Below are 19,905 nucleotides of genomic sequence, written 5' to 3' on the forward strand. Positions count from 1 at the left end.
TTTTTATTTAATTCTTGTTCAAGTACAGGTTTCTGTCTTATATTCCCAACCCTGCCCGCCCCCCGCCCCCTTTGCAACATCATGGATGGAACTGGAAAGCATTATGCTGAGCGAAACAAGCCAGGTGGTGAAAGACAAATATCATATGATCTCGCCGTTAACAGGAATCTAAAACTCCATCTTAATTGTATATGGCATATCACTTTATTGGCCTTTCCCTTCTTTCCATGAAAATACTACACTTTTTCTCTTATTCAAGAAACCAAGAAAAGTTTCCTTTCAGGTCCAGCTGTGCTCTACACCTACTGTAGTTTTCTCTTTTCATTTGGGGTTCACAACTATAAACCTACTTTTGCCCACCCTTGTATAATCATTAAGTCCCCTGTTATTTTAATACTCATCTCGAAGACTGCCTTCCTCTGTTATAACTTACTCCACTTTTCAGATATTTTGACACTTTCCCCGAATAATTAATATTTCAAAAATAATACCGACCAAGTCTCTCTTCTTAAAATGCTTCAGCATGATCTAGTTTCTACTGGCCCTCTGTCCTCAGGTCTGAGGCTCCCTACCTATTGCTCTATGTTCTAGTCAGAGTCAAATTTCTTGCAGCCCTCAAATGCATTATGACACCTTTCACGTCCTCCCCTGTCTTTGCCTGGCAACTTCTTCTCACCCCCCTCCCAAATACAAGAGCCTAGATATGAAGCTCTCATACAAAGGATGAGCCCTTCCTGACCCTCCAAATCATGTTAGGTACCTTTATTGTGTGTTTTCATGACATATTTGACTTTACCTGTCAACATTTTTCACATTAAAATGTTAATGTTTGGGGGTATTTGAGATCTGACTTCCCAGCAATTGTCCTCACTTTTGGCTCAAATAAACTCATAAAATTATCTTTTAAAAATGTTAATGTCTGTTTAATTGCTTGTCTCTCCCATGGGAGCTCATAAGGCAGAACTGGCATATGCACTTAATTTTGTATTTCTAGTCTCCACACTGGCAGACAGAGCCCATGAGATTCAAAGGGAGTTATGTGACTGACTCACTCTTACAGTAGGAAAATCACACGGAGTTTTTCTTTGTCCAGATTTTCAGATTTTTTGGCTGATATGTCTTACAACTCTTCTCCATGTCCATCTGTTCAAGTCACTGGAGTGTGCCAGGGAGTCACCAACCAAGGTGGAGCTTGTCCTTTTCTTCCCAAGCCTCATGCAGAAAGTTCACCCTTGGGCAGCCCCTCGGGTCTCCCATCGGACGTGGACCTCAGCCCAGACACTGGCTTCATCACTAAGCCAATGCCTCACGAGGTATGTGCTGCTCAGCGGCCAGGCTCTGCCTGTGATCTGCAGGGTTAGGTGTTATCTTGCAGTCCTTATCAGTGACTTCCCTTTCTGCATTTTGCCAGTCATATCATCACAGAGGGTGCTCCTGTCAGGTCAGAGTTTCTGTGCTGACCACTGTTGTACAAACTTCCTTATTGCCGTTCTGTAAGACAGAACAAATAAACAGAACATTTGACAAATAGAACCCTCACTTAGCGCTCCATAATTTTGTCTTTCACATTGAACTGTCCTTCTCCTCCAAGGCATCTGAGACATCAGAGTATCACCAGTCATTTGGCTGGGTGTATAATGCTCTGTCCTAGAACGCCCATGAACTTCTTCAAAACCACAATGAAGAAGTGAGGATCAAAGCAAGCATTAGACATTCAGTGAATAATAATAAAAGAAAAGGGGGTGGTTAGTAACAGATAGTTGCTTGTGACTACAGCCAGTGTTCAGAGGTCACAGAGTAAGTTTTCCTGCTCCTGATGTAATTGGAGCTTGAAGACCTCACAGTCCTGTGTTCGGCGCTCCAAAGGCCCAGTAAAGGCACATGCAAAGGATCCTATCCAAGAAGTCCTTGTCAGTGTCCCTGAAATACAAAGCATCTTCAGCCTTTCTGAAATCAAATCTATTTCCTATTTGTCAACAAATATGCTTCTCCCCAGCTCTTGTCTGATCCTTGTCAAAACAAAAATTGCACTAACAAAGTTAAATAGTCAAAGAAGACTTTATTTAAGGCCATTCCAATACGGATAGCTAGAACTTAGTCTGAAGTCAACTCCACTGAAACAAAGAGGGGAAGGGTTTTTAAGTGCTGAAGTGAGTGGGTGAAGTACTTGGGATGTTGGTGGGGAGGCTGATCAGTGGGTTGTGTTCTGCATGCAGGGCTGCTCCTTAATTTGCAAATGTTTTTCTCTGTGATTAGAACATATGTATTTGCTAACCAGTACCCATGGAAGTTAGACTCCTATTCTCCTTCAGAGACTGGGAGATAGAGATGCTGTCTTCCTTGATGATTACATTTCAGTGAGATGGCTCCTAGGTCCTTGAGAAAGACTTACCTGGGTTGTAGAACTGGCATGAGATTTTTTAAAAGATTTATATCTCAAAGGGGCAGGGAAAGATTTTACAATGGAAGGTTTTCTCAGTTAAAAATTGGGCAAAGAACTGGAACAGACACTTCCCCAAGGAGAACATACAGAGGATCCAGAGACACACGAAAAGATGCTCAGCATCACTAGCCATCAGAGAGATGCAAATTAAAATCACAATGAGATACCACATCACACCCATCAGAATGGCCATCATAAACAAATCAACAAACAAGTGTTGGAGAGGTTGTAGAGAAAAGGGAACCCTACTACACTGTTGGTGGGATTGCCAACTGGTACAACCACTATGGAAAACAGTATCAAATTTCCTCAAAAAACTAAAAATGGATCTCCCTTTTAACCCAGCAATTCCAAATGCTAGGATTATATCCTAAGAATCCTGAAACACCAATCCAAAAAACCTATGCACTCCAATGTTCAAAGCAGCACAATTAACAATAGCCAAGTGCTGGAAGGCCCATCAGTAAATGAATGGATCAAAAAACGGTGTTACATTTACACAATGGAATTCTATGCAGCAGAAAGGAGGAGCTCCTACCCTTTGTGAGAGCATGGATGGAACTGGAAAGCATTATGCTGAGTGAAGTAAGCCAGGCGATGAAAGACAAATACCATATGATCTCACCTTTAACAAGAACCTAATCAACCAAACAAACAAACAAGAAAAATATAACCAAAGATATGGAAATTGAGAACAGGCTGATAGTGACCAGAGGAGACAGGGGAGGGAATTTCAGGGGGAAATGGTGAAGGGTTTGCAGAAACAAGTATAGAGGACACATGGACAATAACAAGGTGGGGGGTGGAAACAGGAAGGAGGTGGGGAGGGCTGGGGGAGTGGGCTGAGGTGGGGGGAAAGGCAGAAAATTGTACTTGAACAATTGAAAAAAAGAGTTTTTTCAAGTAAATGCTTTAAGGAAGGGAGGGTAGGGCCTAGAGTTGGGAAGAAGCCTAGTCAAACTGAGAGAATTATTAAGGCCTTCTTTGTCATCCCCAATCCAGCATCTTCCACAAAGTCTTTATTTATTTTTTATTGTGGACACTATTATACAGATCCCCCTATCCCCGCCTTTGTGCCCCTCCACCCAGCTTGTGCTCCCTCCCTTCACCATATTGTTGCCTATGTCTGTGGGCTATGCACGTATGTTCTTTGGCCGATCTCTTCCAGTGCCCCTACTCTTCTCCCCTCCAAGATCTGTCAGTCTGTTCTATGTATCCATGCCTCTGGTTTTATTTTGTCAGTTTATTTTGTTTTATTTTATTAGATTCCACATATGAGTGAGATTATATGGACTAGAAGAATTAACATCATTAGAAGGTCCATTCTACCCAAAGCAATTGATATATTCAATGCAATTCCTGTTAAAATACCAATGGCATATTTTACAGATCTAGAATAAATATTTTAAAAATTTATATGGAACCAAAAAAAGATCTCAAATAGCCTCAGCAATTGAGAAAGAAAAAAGTTGGAGGGATCACAATACTGGCTATCAAACTATACCTCAGAGCCACTGTAATCAAAACAGCCTGGTACTGGTATAAAAAGAGGCATATAGATCAATGGAACAGAATAAAGAGCTCAGAAATCAACCCATGCCTTTATGGTCAATTAATATTTGACAAAGAGGCAAGAGCACACAATGGAGTAAAAACAGTGTCTTTGATAAATGGTGTTGGGAAAATTGGACTGATAAGTGCAAAAAAATGAAAATAGACCACCAACTTATACTGCACACAAAGCCTTTTTAGAATGAAAGAAATGGGGAATATGTGGGTTTCCTGAATTCCAACTTAATATAAATAGAACTGTAAATGATAAAGAAATAGGACCTGATAATTTTAACTTATTGTTTGATCATATTCAAGGGGCAGTTGCATTTTATGAGTTGTACTTAGTACATCATTGTTATCCAGTAATATATATCTTAAATCTGCCCTGGCTGGTGTGGCTCAGTGGATTGAGCGCTGGTCTGCCAACCAAAAGGTCACCAGTTCAATTCCCAGTCAGGGCACATGCCTGGGTCGTGGGCCAGGTCCCAAGTTGAGGGCATGTGAAAGGCAACTGATCAATGTCTCTCTCACTCCCTTCCCCTTTCTCTAAAAATGAATAAATAAAATCTTTATGCACATACACACACACCCCATATGTATAGGGGTGTGTGTGTGTGTGTGTGTATGTGTGTGTATGTGTGTGTGTATTCTAAATCCAATGTCAAAATCAATCAGTAGCTGCTTTCTCCTCCATAGGAAGTACTAGAAACAGCTTTGATTAGAGATCAGGAAATCTGAGTTTAAATTGCAACTTTGTTAGTCCTCCACTTTTCTGACTCTCCGGCTACATACTGACAGTGGGACACTTAGTGAACCTGATACCAAGAGCTGATAATTTTTAACACCAACAAGAAAATAGTGTCCAGTAATAATCATAAAGTGAAACAAACAATAACTTTGATCCTTTGGTTAGTCTGGTACAATAATTTATGTAAATAATTTTAAGTAACTAAAAAGTAAACTTTAATAAAACTAAAATGTCTACAAAGGAAATAGAACTTCCAACTGCTAAATTGTACCACTCATGTAATGTTTTTTTCTTGATTCGTTCTTTAGTTTTAAAATAATGAATAAAAATAAATTTCATGTTAAATATATTATACAAATTTAGTAAAGCAGTTCATGTGTAAACTAAATCTGTACTTACCAAACAAAAAGTATTACATTTTGCTGTTTCCCTATGTTAAATTGCATACATAAAGAGTCATATATAATGTCAGAATTGAAGTAACTCAAGTTCTTTGTCTTTTTTTTAAATTTTTATTTATTTATTTTTAGAGGGGAAGGAAAGGAGAGAAATATCAATGTATGGTTGCCTCTCATACGTCCCCTGCTGGGAACTGGCCTGCAACCCAGGCATGTGCCCTGACTTTTGTCTTAATCATTACAATGGCTGTGGTACTGTTTATATATTGAATCTACTGAAATATAGGAATATGTACAGGCTGGATACACAGCATATACGCCAAGTGAGTTTGAAAGATTCTGAATCCTTCGGAACTGACTCTCAGCAAAAATACACGTTGCTGATTCTGTGTGTCTGTGTGTGCATGAGAGAGAGAGAGATTAAGGGGCAACACTGAGAGTTCTTTATTTTCCATATAGAAAAATAGTTTTAAAAAGTGCTAATTTGAAGTTTACATCTGTATTATTAAAGTTCAAACAGTGATTTTTTAGAGTTTAGAGCAGGGCTGTCAAACTCATTTTCACTAGGGGCTACATCAGCCTCATGGTTACCTTCAAAGGGCTGAATGTAATTTAGGGCTGTATGAATGTAACTACTCCTTAACTAGGGGCAAGGAGCTCAGTGCTGCCGCTGGGTAGAAACAAGGTGCCAGGCAGGATTAAACAAGGTGGAGGGCCAATTTGGTCCATGGGCCTTGTGTTTGCCACCTGTGGTTTAGATCAACAATGTTTCTTTCTCCCTGAGAGTAGTGTTTTATCACTAAGCACACAGCAAGGAGAAAAAGAAGATCGACTTTAGTGAACTTTTATCATCGTTTTAAAATCTCTGTAGATGACGTACTGCTTATTTTTCACTCCTGGGGCAAACCCGGCCCACTTCCTAGTCCTTGGCATGCCGCAGAATAGAAGTCACAGAATCTCCTTTTCTCTGCTCAGCCTTTGGAATATATCATTTCACTTGTAGGTCTGCACATTTTCCCATCCAGTTGTGTTGGGACAAAAAGACTGCATGGCCTGAACCTTGTAACCCCAGGATTCTGGGTCAATACTGTGGCAGGTTTGGGAAGTCCATAGGCAGGCTTAGGGCATGGACATCCGTAGTCAGAGAATCTTACAGAAGTTGACTGTGTTCAGAATCTTCTCTTAAAGTTCTCTTGGTTTGGTAAAAATTATCTGGTGCCACTCATACCTCTCTATCCCTCTCCCAAGTTGAATTTAGGATATACAATTTTAGCCATTTCCCCATGGACCTAGTGGGCTTTCAAAATAAATCTTCATGAGACTTTTTGGAAGTAGGACACGTACCTAGTGATGATCCAATGGGCCCACAAATTAGATTTAACATTCAGGCTTTGTGCCTGCAGCAGGGTGTCCAGCTAGCCTTCGACTGGGTGTGCACACTCAGCGGCTTCCGTGGTCACCAAGCGGTGCCCTGTGCTCAGGGGACCCTGTGCAGTCCTGGCTGCACTCTCAGTAAGGGCGGCACTACTCTGTTGTGTGGTGTTTTGGGTGCCAGTAGACCCGGCTGATTGATGAGAAAGCACAGTTCACACCCATAAGAAACTACTTGCAATACTGCATTCTGGAGGTTTCTAAGAAACAAATATGTGATTATCTCTAATTTTTTTGTGACTAGGTCTTCTAGCTTGTAACACTGTCTTTAAGTAGTCCTATAGTTAATGATTGAATACATAGATGGACAGAGTCCAGACTGTTACAGAACAATAGGGGCCAAGGTTCACTATGTGCGGCACCCTGTTGGAAAGACGTCTCTCAGTGCCAGAGATCTGTGATAAGGAAATATTTATTTAAAGGTATACAGCCTTAAAGTAGTGACCTAACACCTTCATTAAAATATCAAAGTCCTTTAGGATACCCACAGATGCCCACAGTGCTTCCTTCTCCCCCTGCCTGAATTTGAGGTATCTTAACTCAGGAAAGGAAGCAAACGTCCGGGATCCTGCCACCGTCCGCTGTGTCACCGTCCAGGCAGGATCTCTAACTAATCCAAAGCCATGTGGCACTTTCTCATGGGCTACTGGCAAGAGTTCTTTGTACCGATTTTCCAGGCAAAGTCTCTCCTGCTTCCCAGGCCACGTGGCCAAAGGGAGTGCCCTGCAGCTGCGTGGTCCTCTTCTACCAAAGCTGTGGGGGTCCGCACTCTGGCCAAACCACGTGGATCTCTTTTCCTGGCAAAGCCAAGAGAGTGTCCTCACTCTGGCAAAGCTGGGTGGCACTCTCCTCAATGGCTGCCGTGTCTGGGTTTAAATCCTCGCACCAATCTTCCTCTGTACCCCCATTTCTGACTCCTCCTACCCTCAGTGACACCTGCCACCATTCCTCTATTATTCCAAGTTTACTGGGCTGCCATCCTGAGTCTGGGCAGGTATGGCCCCGTGTCCTGGAGCCAGTCTTCTCCCAGCTCCCACGCAGGTGCTGTAACTCAGGGGACCTGCCCCCCCAGTTCCACCTTGAAGGGAATTGACTTCCATCCCCCTGGCTCCAAGCCTGGCCGCAGCTATTTAACATATCCAAGTGACCTGCCAAAGGCTATAGATATGTTAAATGACCATGCCATGGATTAGCTGCAAGGCTGTGGCTGTACAAAACAGCCCTGCATGTTCCTGCTCCATGTGTCCCTTCCCCCAACTCACACCTGGGGAGGGGGAGAAGGGGTGAGGACATCTTATATGTCTCTCTAATAATTCCTAGATACCTTGATTTATGGACCCCATTCCAAATCCCTTCTTAGACACCTTCCTCTTGGCTGCACCCTGTATCANCAGGGGACCTGCCCCCCAAGTTCCACCTTGAAGGGAAGTGACTTCCATCCCCCTGGCTCCAAGCCTGGCCGCAGCTACTTAACATATCCAAGTGACCCGCCAAAGGCTATAGATATGTTAAATGACCATGCCATGGATTAGCTGCAAGGCTGTGGCTGTACAAAACAGCCCTGCATGTTCCTGCTCCATGTGTCCCTTCCCCCAACTCACACCTGGGGAGGGGGAGAAGGGGTGAGGACATCTTATATGTCTCTCTAATAATTCCTAGATACCTTGATTTATGGACCCCATTCCAAATCCCTTCTTAGACACCTTCCTCTTGGCTGCACCCTGTATCAAGATCACACATAATAATATGTAGGCGAAAAAAGAAGAATTTTAGTAAAAACCACCAGTTGGGTTTGATGATTTCTTGAGTTTGTATGTCTTCTGCTCCTTTTTTAAAAAATAAAAGACTAAAAACAATATTGGTAATTTTGAATATTTGTTGTATGTCAGGCACTGTATTTTTAACTTACTCCTAGAGAAAAATCTTACGAGATTGGTACTATTTATCGTGTTTAGAACTCTAACCTAAAACCTCTGGAGCGAGTAGCCTGGGAAGCCAAGCAGAAGCCTCTGAATCAGCCCACAGAGACGGGGACTTGGTGGATGACTGCCAGCTTCCCCATGGCAAGGTTTGCACCCTCCCAATTCAGGACCCACCGGAGAACCCCTAAGCCAATTATATTAGAAGCCCCTCTAAGACAGCCAGCCTCCAGCTTTGCCACACCAATAACGTCCAGTCAGAGCACACATGAGGCCTTCCTTTTTCGTTATTGTCAAAGAAAAATTGCACTAAAGTTTAAACAGATAGAGTAGACTTTGTTCAAGATTGTTGCAATAGGGGACAGAGATTGAACTCAACTCACTTAAAACAAAAGGTGGGAAGATTTTGAAGCTCTGGGGTGAGCTAGTAGGAAAGTATCGGAAGCCTTTAGGGGAGGCTGGTCACTCACTGCCCGTAAGCCTCCTGTATACTCACTGATGCTCATGAGGCTGGGCTCAAGCTCTCTCACAGAGACTGTGGGGTGAGGGGTAACTGTTTTTCTTGATTAGCTTTCAAAGCGGTAGCTTCCAGGTTGTGAAAGTTCCAAGAGGTTGGAAGATTTACATCCCAAAGTGCAGAGAAAGAATTTACATTTGCAAGTTTTCTCAAGTAAGTGCTCTAAGATAAGGCAGGTCGGGAGCCTACAGCCCGGAAGAAACCTGTTTAAAGCTTAGTCAGGCTGAGGATGGTGTGAAGGTCTTTTCCATCACCATAAAGCTTTCCCATTGCGCTTTCCCCGCCAAGCACAGCTGAGGCTGGCTGGCTCTCTTCCTATATCAAACTGAATATTTTTGTATCCTTTTTTGTGTGTGTGAAGGCTGCAGTCTCCTAAAAGCACTCACTCTGTCTTATACTTAGAAATCTGAGTTAAAATTTAAAGTAATTCTTGCTTTGAGGCTAACCAAATCTTATGTTTTGTTATCTACTTGCTGCATGGTGCCTACAACGGATTATAATGCTAAAGCAAATTGAGCTGTTTCTTTTCTTCACTTAGAGACGTTACAAAGTTTTTTGCCCTAACTAATGAAGAAAGTACAGACTGGAGTCATAAAGAGGTCCAGGTGTTCACCATTTACAGCCTTTGTTTTCCTATCTGAATCAGTTGATTAAAATTCAGGCTCCACGCCACCGCCACCACCCCTCCCCCGCCACCTCACATCCTAGCAATTTATTATAAGTGGCTGACAAGTCCTGCCTCGTCTGCCCTTGGAACTGTTGCAATTCTGCTTTCATTAATGACTTCCTGCCCTCCTTCCCTTAAGGGGTGTTTAAGGATTGTTTCACATTCTTAGATAATAAAAGAACCACATTTCCAAAATACAGTCATGTGCTGCATAAAAGTATTCGGTCAAGAAGGACCACCATCTTAGATCCAGTAAGGCTATTACTGGAGCAGAGAAATTCCTTTCGTCTATCGACCTGGTAACCATCCAGAGCCACAGTGCCGAGAGTTACTGACGTGTTCCGGGTGATGCTTGTGTGAACAAACCTTTTGCCCTGCCAATTAATGCAAAAGTACAGCACAAGCAGTTACGCAGACTATATAATGCCTGACAATAATAAATCACCATGTTACTGATTTATGTGTTTATTATACTTTTTATCATTACTTTACAGCATTGTCTACTTTATAAAAAATAAGCTTGCGGTAAAATAGTATGTTGTGTTACCCAGGGAGCAGCCTCATCACACATCTTGTGTTTTAGCATGTCTCTTAATAGTATTATTTTCTCCTGTGCTTAACCTCATATTGTTTTATAAATTTCATGCAGCCTAAATGTGTAGTGTTTATAAAGCCTACAGCAGTGAACAATGATGTCCTAGGCTTTCATATTCACTCACTACTCACTGACTCACCCAGGGCAAAGTCCAGTCCTGCCGGCTCCATTCACGGTTAAGTGCCCTGTACAGGTGTACAATCTTATCTCTTATACCACATCTTTACCGTACCTTTTCTATGTTGAGAAATACAAATGCCTAGCATTGTGTTACGACTGCCCGCCGTGTTCAGCACAGTAACATGCTGATCGGGTTTGTTCCACAGAAGCGATAGGCGGTGCCATTCAGCCTCAGTGTGCAATAGGCTGTGTCATCTACGTTTGTGTGAGCGTACTCTGAAGTGTTCACCCAGAAACGCCTAAAATGCAAAAACACATTTCTCAGAATGTATGTACCTCTGTCGTTAAGCCACACATGACTAGTTTTAACTCCAATAATCAAGAAATGTTTTGTTAGGAAAAACATGAGAATTATAGGCTTTTTAAAAAATTACAAAGCTTTTTAGATCTTTCTTTGCTACGTCACTAATCAATACATACTAGAGTTAACTTTTTTGTAATCTCTAAGTGTTTTCATAATTTCACAAAGTATCATTTCCATGGCATCGTTAAGAATTAAGCCGGAATCTATGAACAATAAAAACTTTTTAGTTTTTGTAAGCGACAAAGTAGGATACAGGGCTACATACAGCAGTTATGTCAGAGCTTCTCCAACTTGACTGTGAATCTCCCGGGGATCTTGCAGCTGCAGATTCTGGCTCAGCTGATCTGGCTCAGCTGATCAGGCTGGGGCCTGACCTCTGCTTTTCCAAAAACTTTCTTGAAGATGCCTATGCTGCTGGTCCGCAGACCACACCTTGAGTAGCATCAGCATACATTAGTTTCATATAAAGACAATACTTCAATTTCACACATAGTTCATGCTCAGAAAACTGTATGTATTCATACATAAAAATAGAATGAAAGAAAAAACACAGACTGGCCCTGGCTGTTGTAGCTCAGTGGATTGAGCATGGGCCTGTGAAGCAAAGGGTCATGGGTTTGATTCTCAGTCAGGGCACATGCCTGGGTTGCAGGCCAGGTCCCCGGTGGGTGACACATGAGAAGTAACCATACATTGATGTTTCTCTCCCTCTCTTTCTCCTTCCCTTCCCCTCTAAAAATAAATAAATAAATAAAATTTTTAAAAAAAATCACAGACTGGAAACAACCAAATATGAAAAGAGGTGTGGGTTCATGGGCTTTTCTTTTTTTTTATTCCATTTTTCTTTTCCTTAGCAAAATAATATTTCCTCAAACTTTTCTACAGTGAATATAACTTTTTGTTTTAATAGAAAGCTTTTTCTTTTTCTAAGCAAAAGGCCACAAAATGCTGGTGAGAACCAACAAGAATAAGAGCGGCAAGTCATAGGTAATGAATCTCGAAAATGGTGGAGTTTGTGGACCAAGGTTTTAAGAGGTTGACTTGCCTGATCCGTGGTCTTTTATGTGACTGTGATCTTTGTCTCTTGGTCTCCTGAGCGGACAGGTGGCTTCTGGAAGTCCTTGCTGTGATTCATCCACCTAAGCCAATTTTAGAAGGCCCCATTTTTCCGTGAGACGGAGGTGAGAGCAGAGAGCCAGGACCCTGCCACTCTCAGAGACATCTCAGTATTGAGAATGTCCACATGAATCCCAATGTCCTTGGGATTCATTCCCAGGACGCTGCGAATGGGAGAAGACCCTCGGGCTCCTCCCAGGACAGGGTTCTGCTTGGATCAGGAAAACCTGTGAAGCAAATTCAATAGTATTTCAACTTACTTTTCATATCAGGGAGACCTCTGTTGAAAGAAAATCTGTAAGCACAGTGCAGGCATTTAACAGGGAGGTTGATAAGTGCTTTAAAAAGAATTTGTACTTAAATTCTTAGAGGAGTTAAAAATAACCCCAACATATTTGGATGACAGTATTGGGTGGGGGTTCCCTGTGGGGGTGCTTGCAGTAGGCATGGGTGTCATTAGGTAGTTTCAGTTACTTGCAGCAAGCAAAGGAGGTGGGATGCACACCCAAGGCTCCGTCTCCTTGGAAGGGAGGGTTAGCTGTTGCTCAGGTACGCTGTCTGGTTAACTGTTTTCTTCTTTGTAGCTAGTTACACTTATCAGGTGGGTTCCAGTGAAGCTCGTGCTATTTACGGCTCTTCTGGAAAATAACTGTGCTCCACATTCACGTGAGGCAAGAATGACATTTAGGAAGAGCTGGTTAGATTTTGAGACCTTTGGCCTACCCAACGAATGGAGTTAAGCTGACTTGAATAGACACATTTTAAAAGAAAGGAGACACAGTGAAAACTCATCGTGCCCGTTCTTTTTTTCTCTTACAAAGAGAGCTGGAAGATTTAAAATCTCTGAAGGCAAACAAACTAACCACCAGAGCATTAGACTTGAAATCCCAGAGGGAAAATAAACCGACCTGACAGGTCCTAAAAGAGACAGCATCCAAAGACCCCACCAACCAACAGGCACCAACAAGCAGTGTGTGACACCCCATCAGAGATCCCGGCATGGTGCACGGTAGGTTTTTGAACCTTAGAATCAATCTTCATTACAAGATGTGGACCAGGTCATGTATAAGGAATTTAAGGAATGCATTTACTCATACGTTAAGTGTTAGGAAAAGGTAGGAATAAGTCTTTCAGCAATGGGGAAGAGTGAATAAAAATCACTGGCATGAGTTCCACAGGACTTCTGGGGCTGTATGCCTTCAGCTATTTTTTTTTTTATTATTAAATAAGAGACTCAAGGCTGGTGAGGATGAAAGTGAACTAAAAATAATCACATTAATGATAGGGGACTCAAAAGTTGGAAAATTTTTAGTTTAAGGTAAATAGTTAATAAGCCTAGTAGGTAATGCATATGTTCAAACTATTATTTCAGGAACTGCAGGTACCATCAGACACTACCCTGAGAGACAGCTGGCCTGGGGCCTAGCCAGAGACCTCCAGAGCCATTCTGTTTCAGAGAGAGGCAGATATCTCTTCCTGGGACAGCTTACCCCCAGGGGGAGAATGCTACAGTTCTTTAATCTAATTGTCCCTGAATTTCAACCCCCCTCACTGCAACCTGCTCTGTTATAAAAAGGCTGGCTTGGAAGGCAATGGAAGGTGGTCTGTCAGGGCACAAACCTGCTGTCTTCTGAGATCACCGGCCATCTGAATAAAGCACCCATAAAGATTCAGCCCCCGTCTCTGCTTACTGGGTTTGGTATGTGACAGGCAGCACGAATGCCAGCTTTTCTGGTTTCACTAGCAATGATAATAGCTAATTTTGAGCCCTGGCTGGTGTGGCTCAGTGGATTGAGCGCCAACCTGTGAACCAAAGGGCTGCCAGTTTGATTCCCAGTCAGGGCATATGCCTGGCTTGCCAACCAGGTCCCCAGGAGGGAGTGTGTAAGAGGCAACCACACATTGATGTTCCTCGACTCTTCCTCCCTTCCCCTCTCTGAAAATAAACAAATAACATTTTTAAAAAATAGCTAATTGCAAGCATTCGCTTTATGACAAGCTTTGTTCTCAGTGATTTTCATTTAACTTAATCCTGGGGAAAAAATAGTTCTATGAGATTAATAGCATTTATTATTTAACGGATGAAGACACAGAGGCACCTAAAGATCAAGCACTTGCCCAAAGCCACAGTAAGAAGAGGCGGAGCAGTTTTAAACCCGAGAAGTGAACTCCGGGGTCTGCCTCCATGGAGAAGGCAACCAGGTGATGCTCCCATTTTTGGTCCACGTCGAAGAGGCTTTTCTTGTTGACTATAGTCAGGACTCTGTCATGTGGGGCATATGACTCATAACCAAATTTATTACATCAGGTGTGAAATCTGCCAAGCAGTTTAACCTCATAGGGGAGTCAGACAGGGTTGTTGGGGAAAAATAAAGGTTTAATTTATGGTGCCTTTATTATCTTTTCTACCTACCAAGCAGTTTAGGACACAGATCAGCTCAGGTGTCGGTCTCTTGGGCTGGAGCACTGACAGCGGAGACCCCTTAGCCCATGGGACTTGCAGGACTCAGGGACAGAAAGGGGACACTGTGGTACTTCTCATGAACACATGTCAGAAAACTCAGGACGCCCTTGGCATCTTTGACTCCCTAGAAGTCCCTCGAAAGGCCACTCCTATCTGTTACGCGAGAGACGATCATCTAGTCTAACTTGGCACAGTTGGTTTTATCTGGAGTGGTTGAAATGTGTAATTGTTTATGCTTTTAGGATGGTTAGCACCTGGATACAAGGAACATGGCAAGCTAGTTTACATTTACATCACATGTACAATTTCAGTACAAATCAACATGGATGTCCAGGCTCCTGTCTGATTTTTGCCCTGTGCGTGCTGACCACAGGCCTGGGACTGCTACGTGCCAGAGAGTGAAAGCTCTTTGTGCTGGGGCTTCATTTCAGTGTTGTCACTAGGATAACTGTGTTGTCTTCAAATAGACTGCAACTGCATTTTACATTAGAGACTGTATCTCATCTCTTCTGCACCCCTGATTGGTTATACCGGCAGTCTGAATTTTGTGATTGACCACAAAATGTTCAGCAAACTATGGCCCATTGGCCAGATCAGACCCGTGACCCATTGCGTGTGGCCTGTGTGCTAAGAATGTCTTTTACATGTTTAAATAGCTGAAAAGAAACCATAAGAATAATAGTATTTCATGACATTGGGAAATTGTGTGAAATTCAAACCTCAGTGTCCACAAATAGTTTTATTGGAACACAGCCTTGGGTATTATTTGTTAAGCAGATGCAGGACTAGCTGTGTGATCTGCACAAGCCACATGACCTCTAGGCCAAGGTTGGCTCATGTATAAAATCCGGACAGTTTACCTATCTTGGCTGCCAGGGGGGCAAGAAGTGGATCAGAGTACATTTGAGGGCATTTCAAGCTCTAAAGTGAAAACAGGGGGCAAAGAGGAGGGAGTGAGGTAGGGGACACTGTTGAACAGCTTAGTCCTCAAGCCAAAGCCCCCCTTGTCTTGTTAATTCCTGCAGTGACCAAATACCACCCCTTGTCCATCTCCAGAAGGAGTGCTTGGCTCCTCAGACTTCCAAACCCAGCCACACTACTAAGAGGTTAATAAAGGTGGTATTTAATAAATAGAGGAATACATTTTTTTAAAAAAGTTCCTTCCATGGCGCCACAAGGAGTGTTTTCCAACAGCATCAAGAGAGATGTCTTTTCAACAGGTCTTGACTACATGTCTTACTAATAAAACAACAATGGGCAAGAATAAGATACAGTTATTTTATGGCAAGCTATACATTTCTACGTGTGGATCAGATTCAACTGCAGTATTTTAACACTAAAATACTTAAAATTTTCAGATTAACAGCCTTTTTACTGAACTAAAGTAGACACTTTGAGTAAAGCCCTTTTCAATGGTATTTCACTGTCGGAGTTCGGTCTGTTGTTGTCCCCAGTTTTCCTAACGCCTCTTTTGCCTTCCTAACACTTACATTGGGGTGAGGGATGTGCACAACAGAAGTAAAAAAAAAATGTTTACTTGCTGCTGCTTTAATTTTCCCATTTATTTCTACTTAATTTTTCAACTTTTAAAGGACAAGCCCCTCTCCCCATCTACCCCCCTTCCCTTTGCAGAAATCAGACCTCAAACTTCATTTCTGCTTTTGTCTCAAAGAGCAAATGGGGAGACCGAAAAGAGGTCAAGTGAGAGGTATTGCAAAAGGAGAATTAACAACAGATTTTCTTATCTCGAAATCTCCACATTCTGTTAATTTCAAAGTACCTTTTCTCCTCCTCTTGTGAATGCGGTAGGTCTCCAGACCCTCACAGTATTTAAGCCACAAACGAGGTAATACGTTGTTTACAGTTGTCTTCGATGTGCACTGGGTGCCATCAGCGGCCTCCCCAAGCACCCGCGCCAGTCTCTAAAGGTTCCTGCTGTTCGCTAATTGCAGGTTGGGGATGCAGAAGTGCGTTTTCCTTTCTTGAGGATCACCGTTTGTTCGCCAGCCCAGAACATTCCTGGGGCGCCTCCTCCCTGTTTAATCTCCTTGGGAAATCAGGTCCCTGTGGCCCTGGAAAGGTCGTCTCTCCGCCGCGTGGACTCGCGGGGCGAGAGCGCGGGGTGCCCCAGGGGTCCGTGCGCCCCTCAACGCGCCTCACTCCTTGTTGCTACGAAACGTGACCATGGTCATGGAGCGCTCCTCTGTCCGTGAGGTCATGCAGCCCTTCGTCCACGCGGTCCAGAGGACTTCTTGTGTCACTTGATAATCCACCACCCGCACGAGCACGGATTTGGGTGGGGCTGCGGTGTCCCGCGGCGGGGTTCCGGCGGGAGGGTCCAGGTGGCCGCAAGGAACCCGCTTTTCTCCTAAGTGTGGGGCAGGGCTCTCCGGGTCGCTTCCGCCCGCCTGGGAACCGTCCTGCCCAGCAGCCGTCTCTGGCCGCGCAGGATCCACGTGAGTCCCCAGCCCTCTCTCCGGGTGAAGAAGAAAGAGCACTTTCTCTCTTACCCAGGACAAGGAGTCCAGACTCTGCCCGTCCCCGCAGTCCTGGTGGCCGCCTCCCGGGCTTCCGCCGGCCCCGGGACTCTGGGCGCCCGCGGCCAGTGGGGAGCCGCGCCCCACCTCGGGCGGAACGGTCCCCGCTTGCCCCAGGCTGCGAGGGCAGCCGGCGCGGTGCGTGGCTCCCCGGAGACCCGGGGCCCCCATGCTGGTAGGGGGGTCATTCATTCGTTGGTTCCTTTACTGGTTCCCGCGGCAAGCTCCGGCCCTGCTCCGGAGCGCGCGGGAGGCGCAGCCCCAGGTGCGGTCGCGCGGCCCTGGCGCCCGCCCCGCGAGCGCGGCAGCGACCTGCCTCAGCCACTGCGGGCAGATCCCCGGCCCTCGCTTCCCGCCTTCCACCCGGGCTTGGAGCCCCCGCAGAACAAAAGGCCGCACACCCCCGGTCGCTCCGCCGCCTCAAGCCCTGGTCCGTGACCTCTGACGTGTTTCTGATTCAGTTTCCTCTCACTGCTCAGCTCGATCCTGCTTTCCACTTTCCGAGTTTCCCCACAGCCGAGACGCACAACCCCTCCCACTGCGCGCCTCCGCATCGCCCAGCAAAGGGCACTGGGACGCACGGGAAGGCACGAGGAAGCTTGCTCTTCTTAATTACTTGACTTCATCAAATTCTCCAGAAAAAGGGTTGCGTGTTCACTGCGAATCCACCCCCACGGCGCCGGCCAGATAATCGAATACAGGTGGAAGGACCAGACTGGGAAAGTTGGAGGCTTTGAGAAAAGGGCTTTTGTTTGTCGTTCCTCCTTTGGAATGCAGTGGCCACGCCTGCGTCCACTTGGGTTACAATCAACCTTTATCTCGGGAAGGGGCGTAATGAGGCCTAGGAAACAAAACAAACACAAAACGCCAAGTGAACTTTAGGATTTAAAATGTTGTGTTCACGTCGTTTTTTAAACGCCCCCCCTCCCTCCACTCCCCCTTCTCTTTAACTCTGGGAGTTAAGAATGTGGGTATCTGTGCGGGGGGGCTTTTGGAATCTCCCATTGCCAGGCCCTCGGTCTGCCGCTCCGACCTTCGCCCGAGGTTAATGGGGAAAGCCAGCTAACAGGAAAAGGGGAGCTCAGATTAGTTTGTAATTTCCAGTCCGTTCATGGTAACAGGTGCTTATTTTATTAGAAAATGCTCAGTTCTCCTGTCTGCTTATACAGATGACTGCAATAGTAGAAAAGTGTGTTCATACATGAAGGGTCAAGTAGAATGCTGACATTCAGAGAGAGAGGACTTCCTGATGTCTGCCAAGTTGCAGAACAACCGCCACCACAAGTGTGGTTGGAGTGGAAAACTTGGGTCAGGTCGGGCTGATTAGATGCCTGGCCTCGGGCTGGCTTCTGCTAAGTCACAGCTCAGTGAAGTTTTTGAGCCTCTCAGACGAGGACTGTTCTAAGCACTCTATGTACTTCAACTCGTTTGTTCTTTACTACAAACCAAGGAAGTAGTAGTCTCCTTAAGAACTTTGAAGAACAGGGAGGTTCAAGTGTTTGTCCAAGGTCAAGCACTGATAAACAGTGGAGCCAGAATTCTAACGTTTAAATGCTTGCTCCTACTTTAAATTACCTTCTTGTTTTGGTTCTGGCTGGGTAGGTCAGTTGGTTAGAGCCTCGTGCAATACACCACGGTTGCAGGTTTCATCTCAGATCAGGGCACATATCAGAATCAACCAATGAATGCATAAATAAGTGAAACAAAAAATCAATGTCCCCCTCCCTCTAAAATCAGTTAAAAATTTTTTTAATTAAAAAATTACCTTCCTATTTTAAGCCTATGACTTCATGGTCTTTCCTGTTTATTTATTTACGTAACCAGTAAATCACTGAGTGGGCGCTAAATGTTAACTGGCTTCTTCCAGGTGGTGGGGACATCTCCGGGAACAAAGCAAGTCCCTTGTCCCCTTGAAGTTTTCTTCTTTTTATGTAGTAGTACATCAAATTATCTGTCCAAAAATAGGAGACAATACATTAACTTTAACAGACATGAAAATCACCTGCAGATTAATGCCTTAGCCTACTTTCAGGTTCTATTCTTGTAGGTTTGGGGCACGCCTTAGAATAGGGAGTTTTATCAAGACCCTCAGTAATTCCGAAGCTGGTAGTCCCGGGACCACATCATGAGAAACATCACCAAAATCTGCGTGGATGATCTCTAGGCCCTTTTTTGCTGCTTTCAAATGTCACTAAGAACACTTTATTTTTCTTCCTTACAGGGATATTGGGGGAATGTCCAATGCAGAGGTCTGTTTTCTGAAGGAAGTCTAATATAAACCACAAGATTTATTGCACTTGTGCAATATGCCACTATTCAATATTTCACTATCGCAGGGCAGGAAACATCTATTTGTTGAGAAATGAGACACATTCACCCATCATATAGCATCTGAATTTCTAGACGTCGAGAAGTTGTGTGCAAATGCATGAAAGAACATGAAGAGGAAATGCTAAATAAACTCAACTTCAGTGACACAAAGCTAAAAAGAATATAAACCAGAGAAACAGGTAGCTTGCCTGCAGGATGGTGCTGTCTGGCTGAAAGACTGATACACAGTGCTAACACGACCCCATTTGCTTCCTCTCTGGGTTGCCTGTTATAGTTTCAGGTCAGTGAGGGATAATAAAGTAGTTTACCTCCGTGGAGTCTGAATAGTTAAGGAAGACATTGTGCCTTGGCAATGTCAAAAGAAGCCTGTTGTTGGCAGCACAGCCTCCCCAAGACCTGGCTCTGGTGGACTCCAGCTAGCAGAGTCCGTCACATCTGGCGCCCCAAAACAGGGACACAAAGGCTATCAGCCAAGGCCATCAGCCATCTATGTGGTCAACACACCAACGTGGGTGGAATGCGCGCAACAGCCCAGGTAAAGGCCCACGACCCTGAGTACTTTTCCGAGGGCGCGGGGTGTGTTGTATTTTAGGGAAAAAGGGTATCTTTCCAAGGCTGCCCTCTCTTGCGACCACACTCTCTTTAGTAAGCAGAAGCCTTGCTCTCTCTCTGGCAATTGTCGCACCCCTTGGGCAATTAAC

General features: G+C 44.3%; 1 protein-coding gene across 3 annotated transcripts; it reads right to left on the minus strand.

The window, feature by feature from the left end:
- Positions 1-194: 194 nt before the first annotated feature.
- CUNH6orf141 (chromosome unknown C6orf141 homolog) lies at positions 195-17,779 on the minus strand. Of its 3 annotated transcripts, none has more exons than XR_005067647.1 (2): positions 16,117-17,779; positions 195-1,491 (listed from the first exon to the last, which is right to left on the minus strand). XR_005067647.1 is itself a non-coding variant. In XM_037054459.1 (1 exon), exon 1 carries the CDS (start codon positions 17,063-17,065, stop codon positions 16,493-16,495), a length of 573 nt encoding a protein of 190 aa, XP_036910354.1. In that variant the 5' UTR covers positions 17,066-17,779; the 3' UTR covers positions 15,886-16,492. The 3 variants fall into 3 exon arrangements, 1 of the variants encoding a protein (XP_036910354.1); XR_005067646.1 differs by lacking the exon at positions 195-1,491 and adding an exon at positions 11,533-12,099; XM_037054459.1 differs by lacking the exon at positions 195-1,491 and having other exon boundaries at positions 15,886-17,779.
- Between the last annotated feature and the right edge of the window lie 2,126 nt (positions 17,780-19,905).

Source organism: Sturnira hondurensis, unplaced genomic scaffold (genome assembly GCF_014824575.4).
Source record: "Sturnira hondurensis isolate 20B ecotype Veracruz unplaced genomic scaffold, ASM1482457v3 Scaffold0000880, whole genome shotgun sequence".
In the NCBI taxonomy this organism is placed as follows: domain Eukaryota; kingdom Metazoa; phylum Chordata; class Mammalia; order Chiroptera; family Phyllostomidae; genus Sturnira; species Sturnira hondurensis.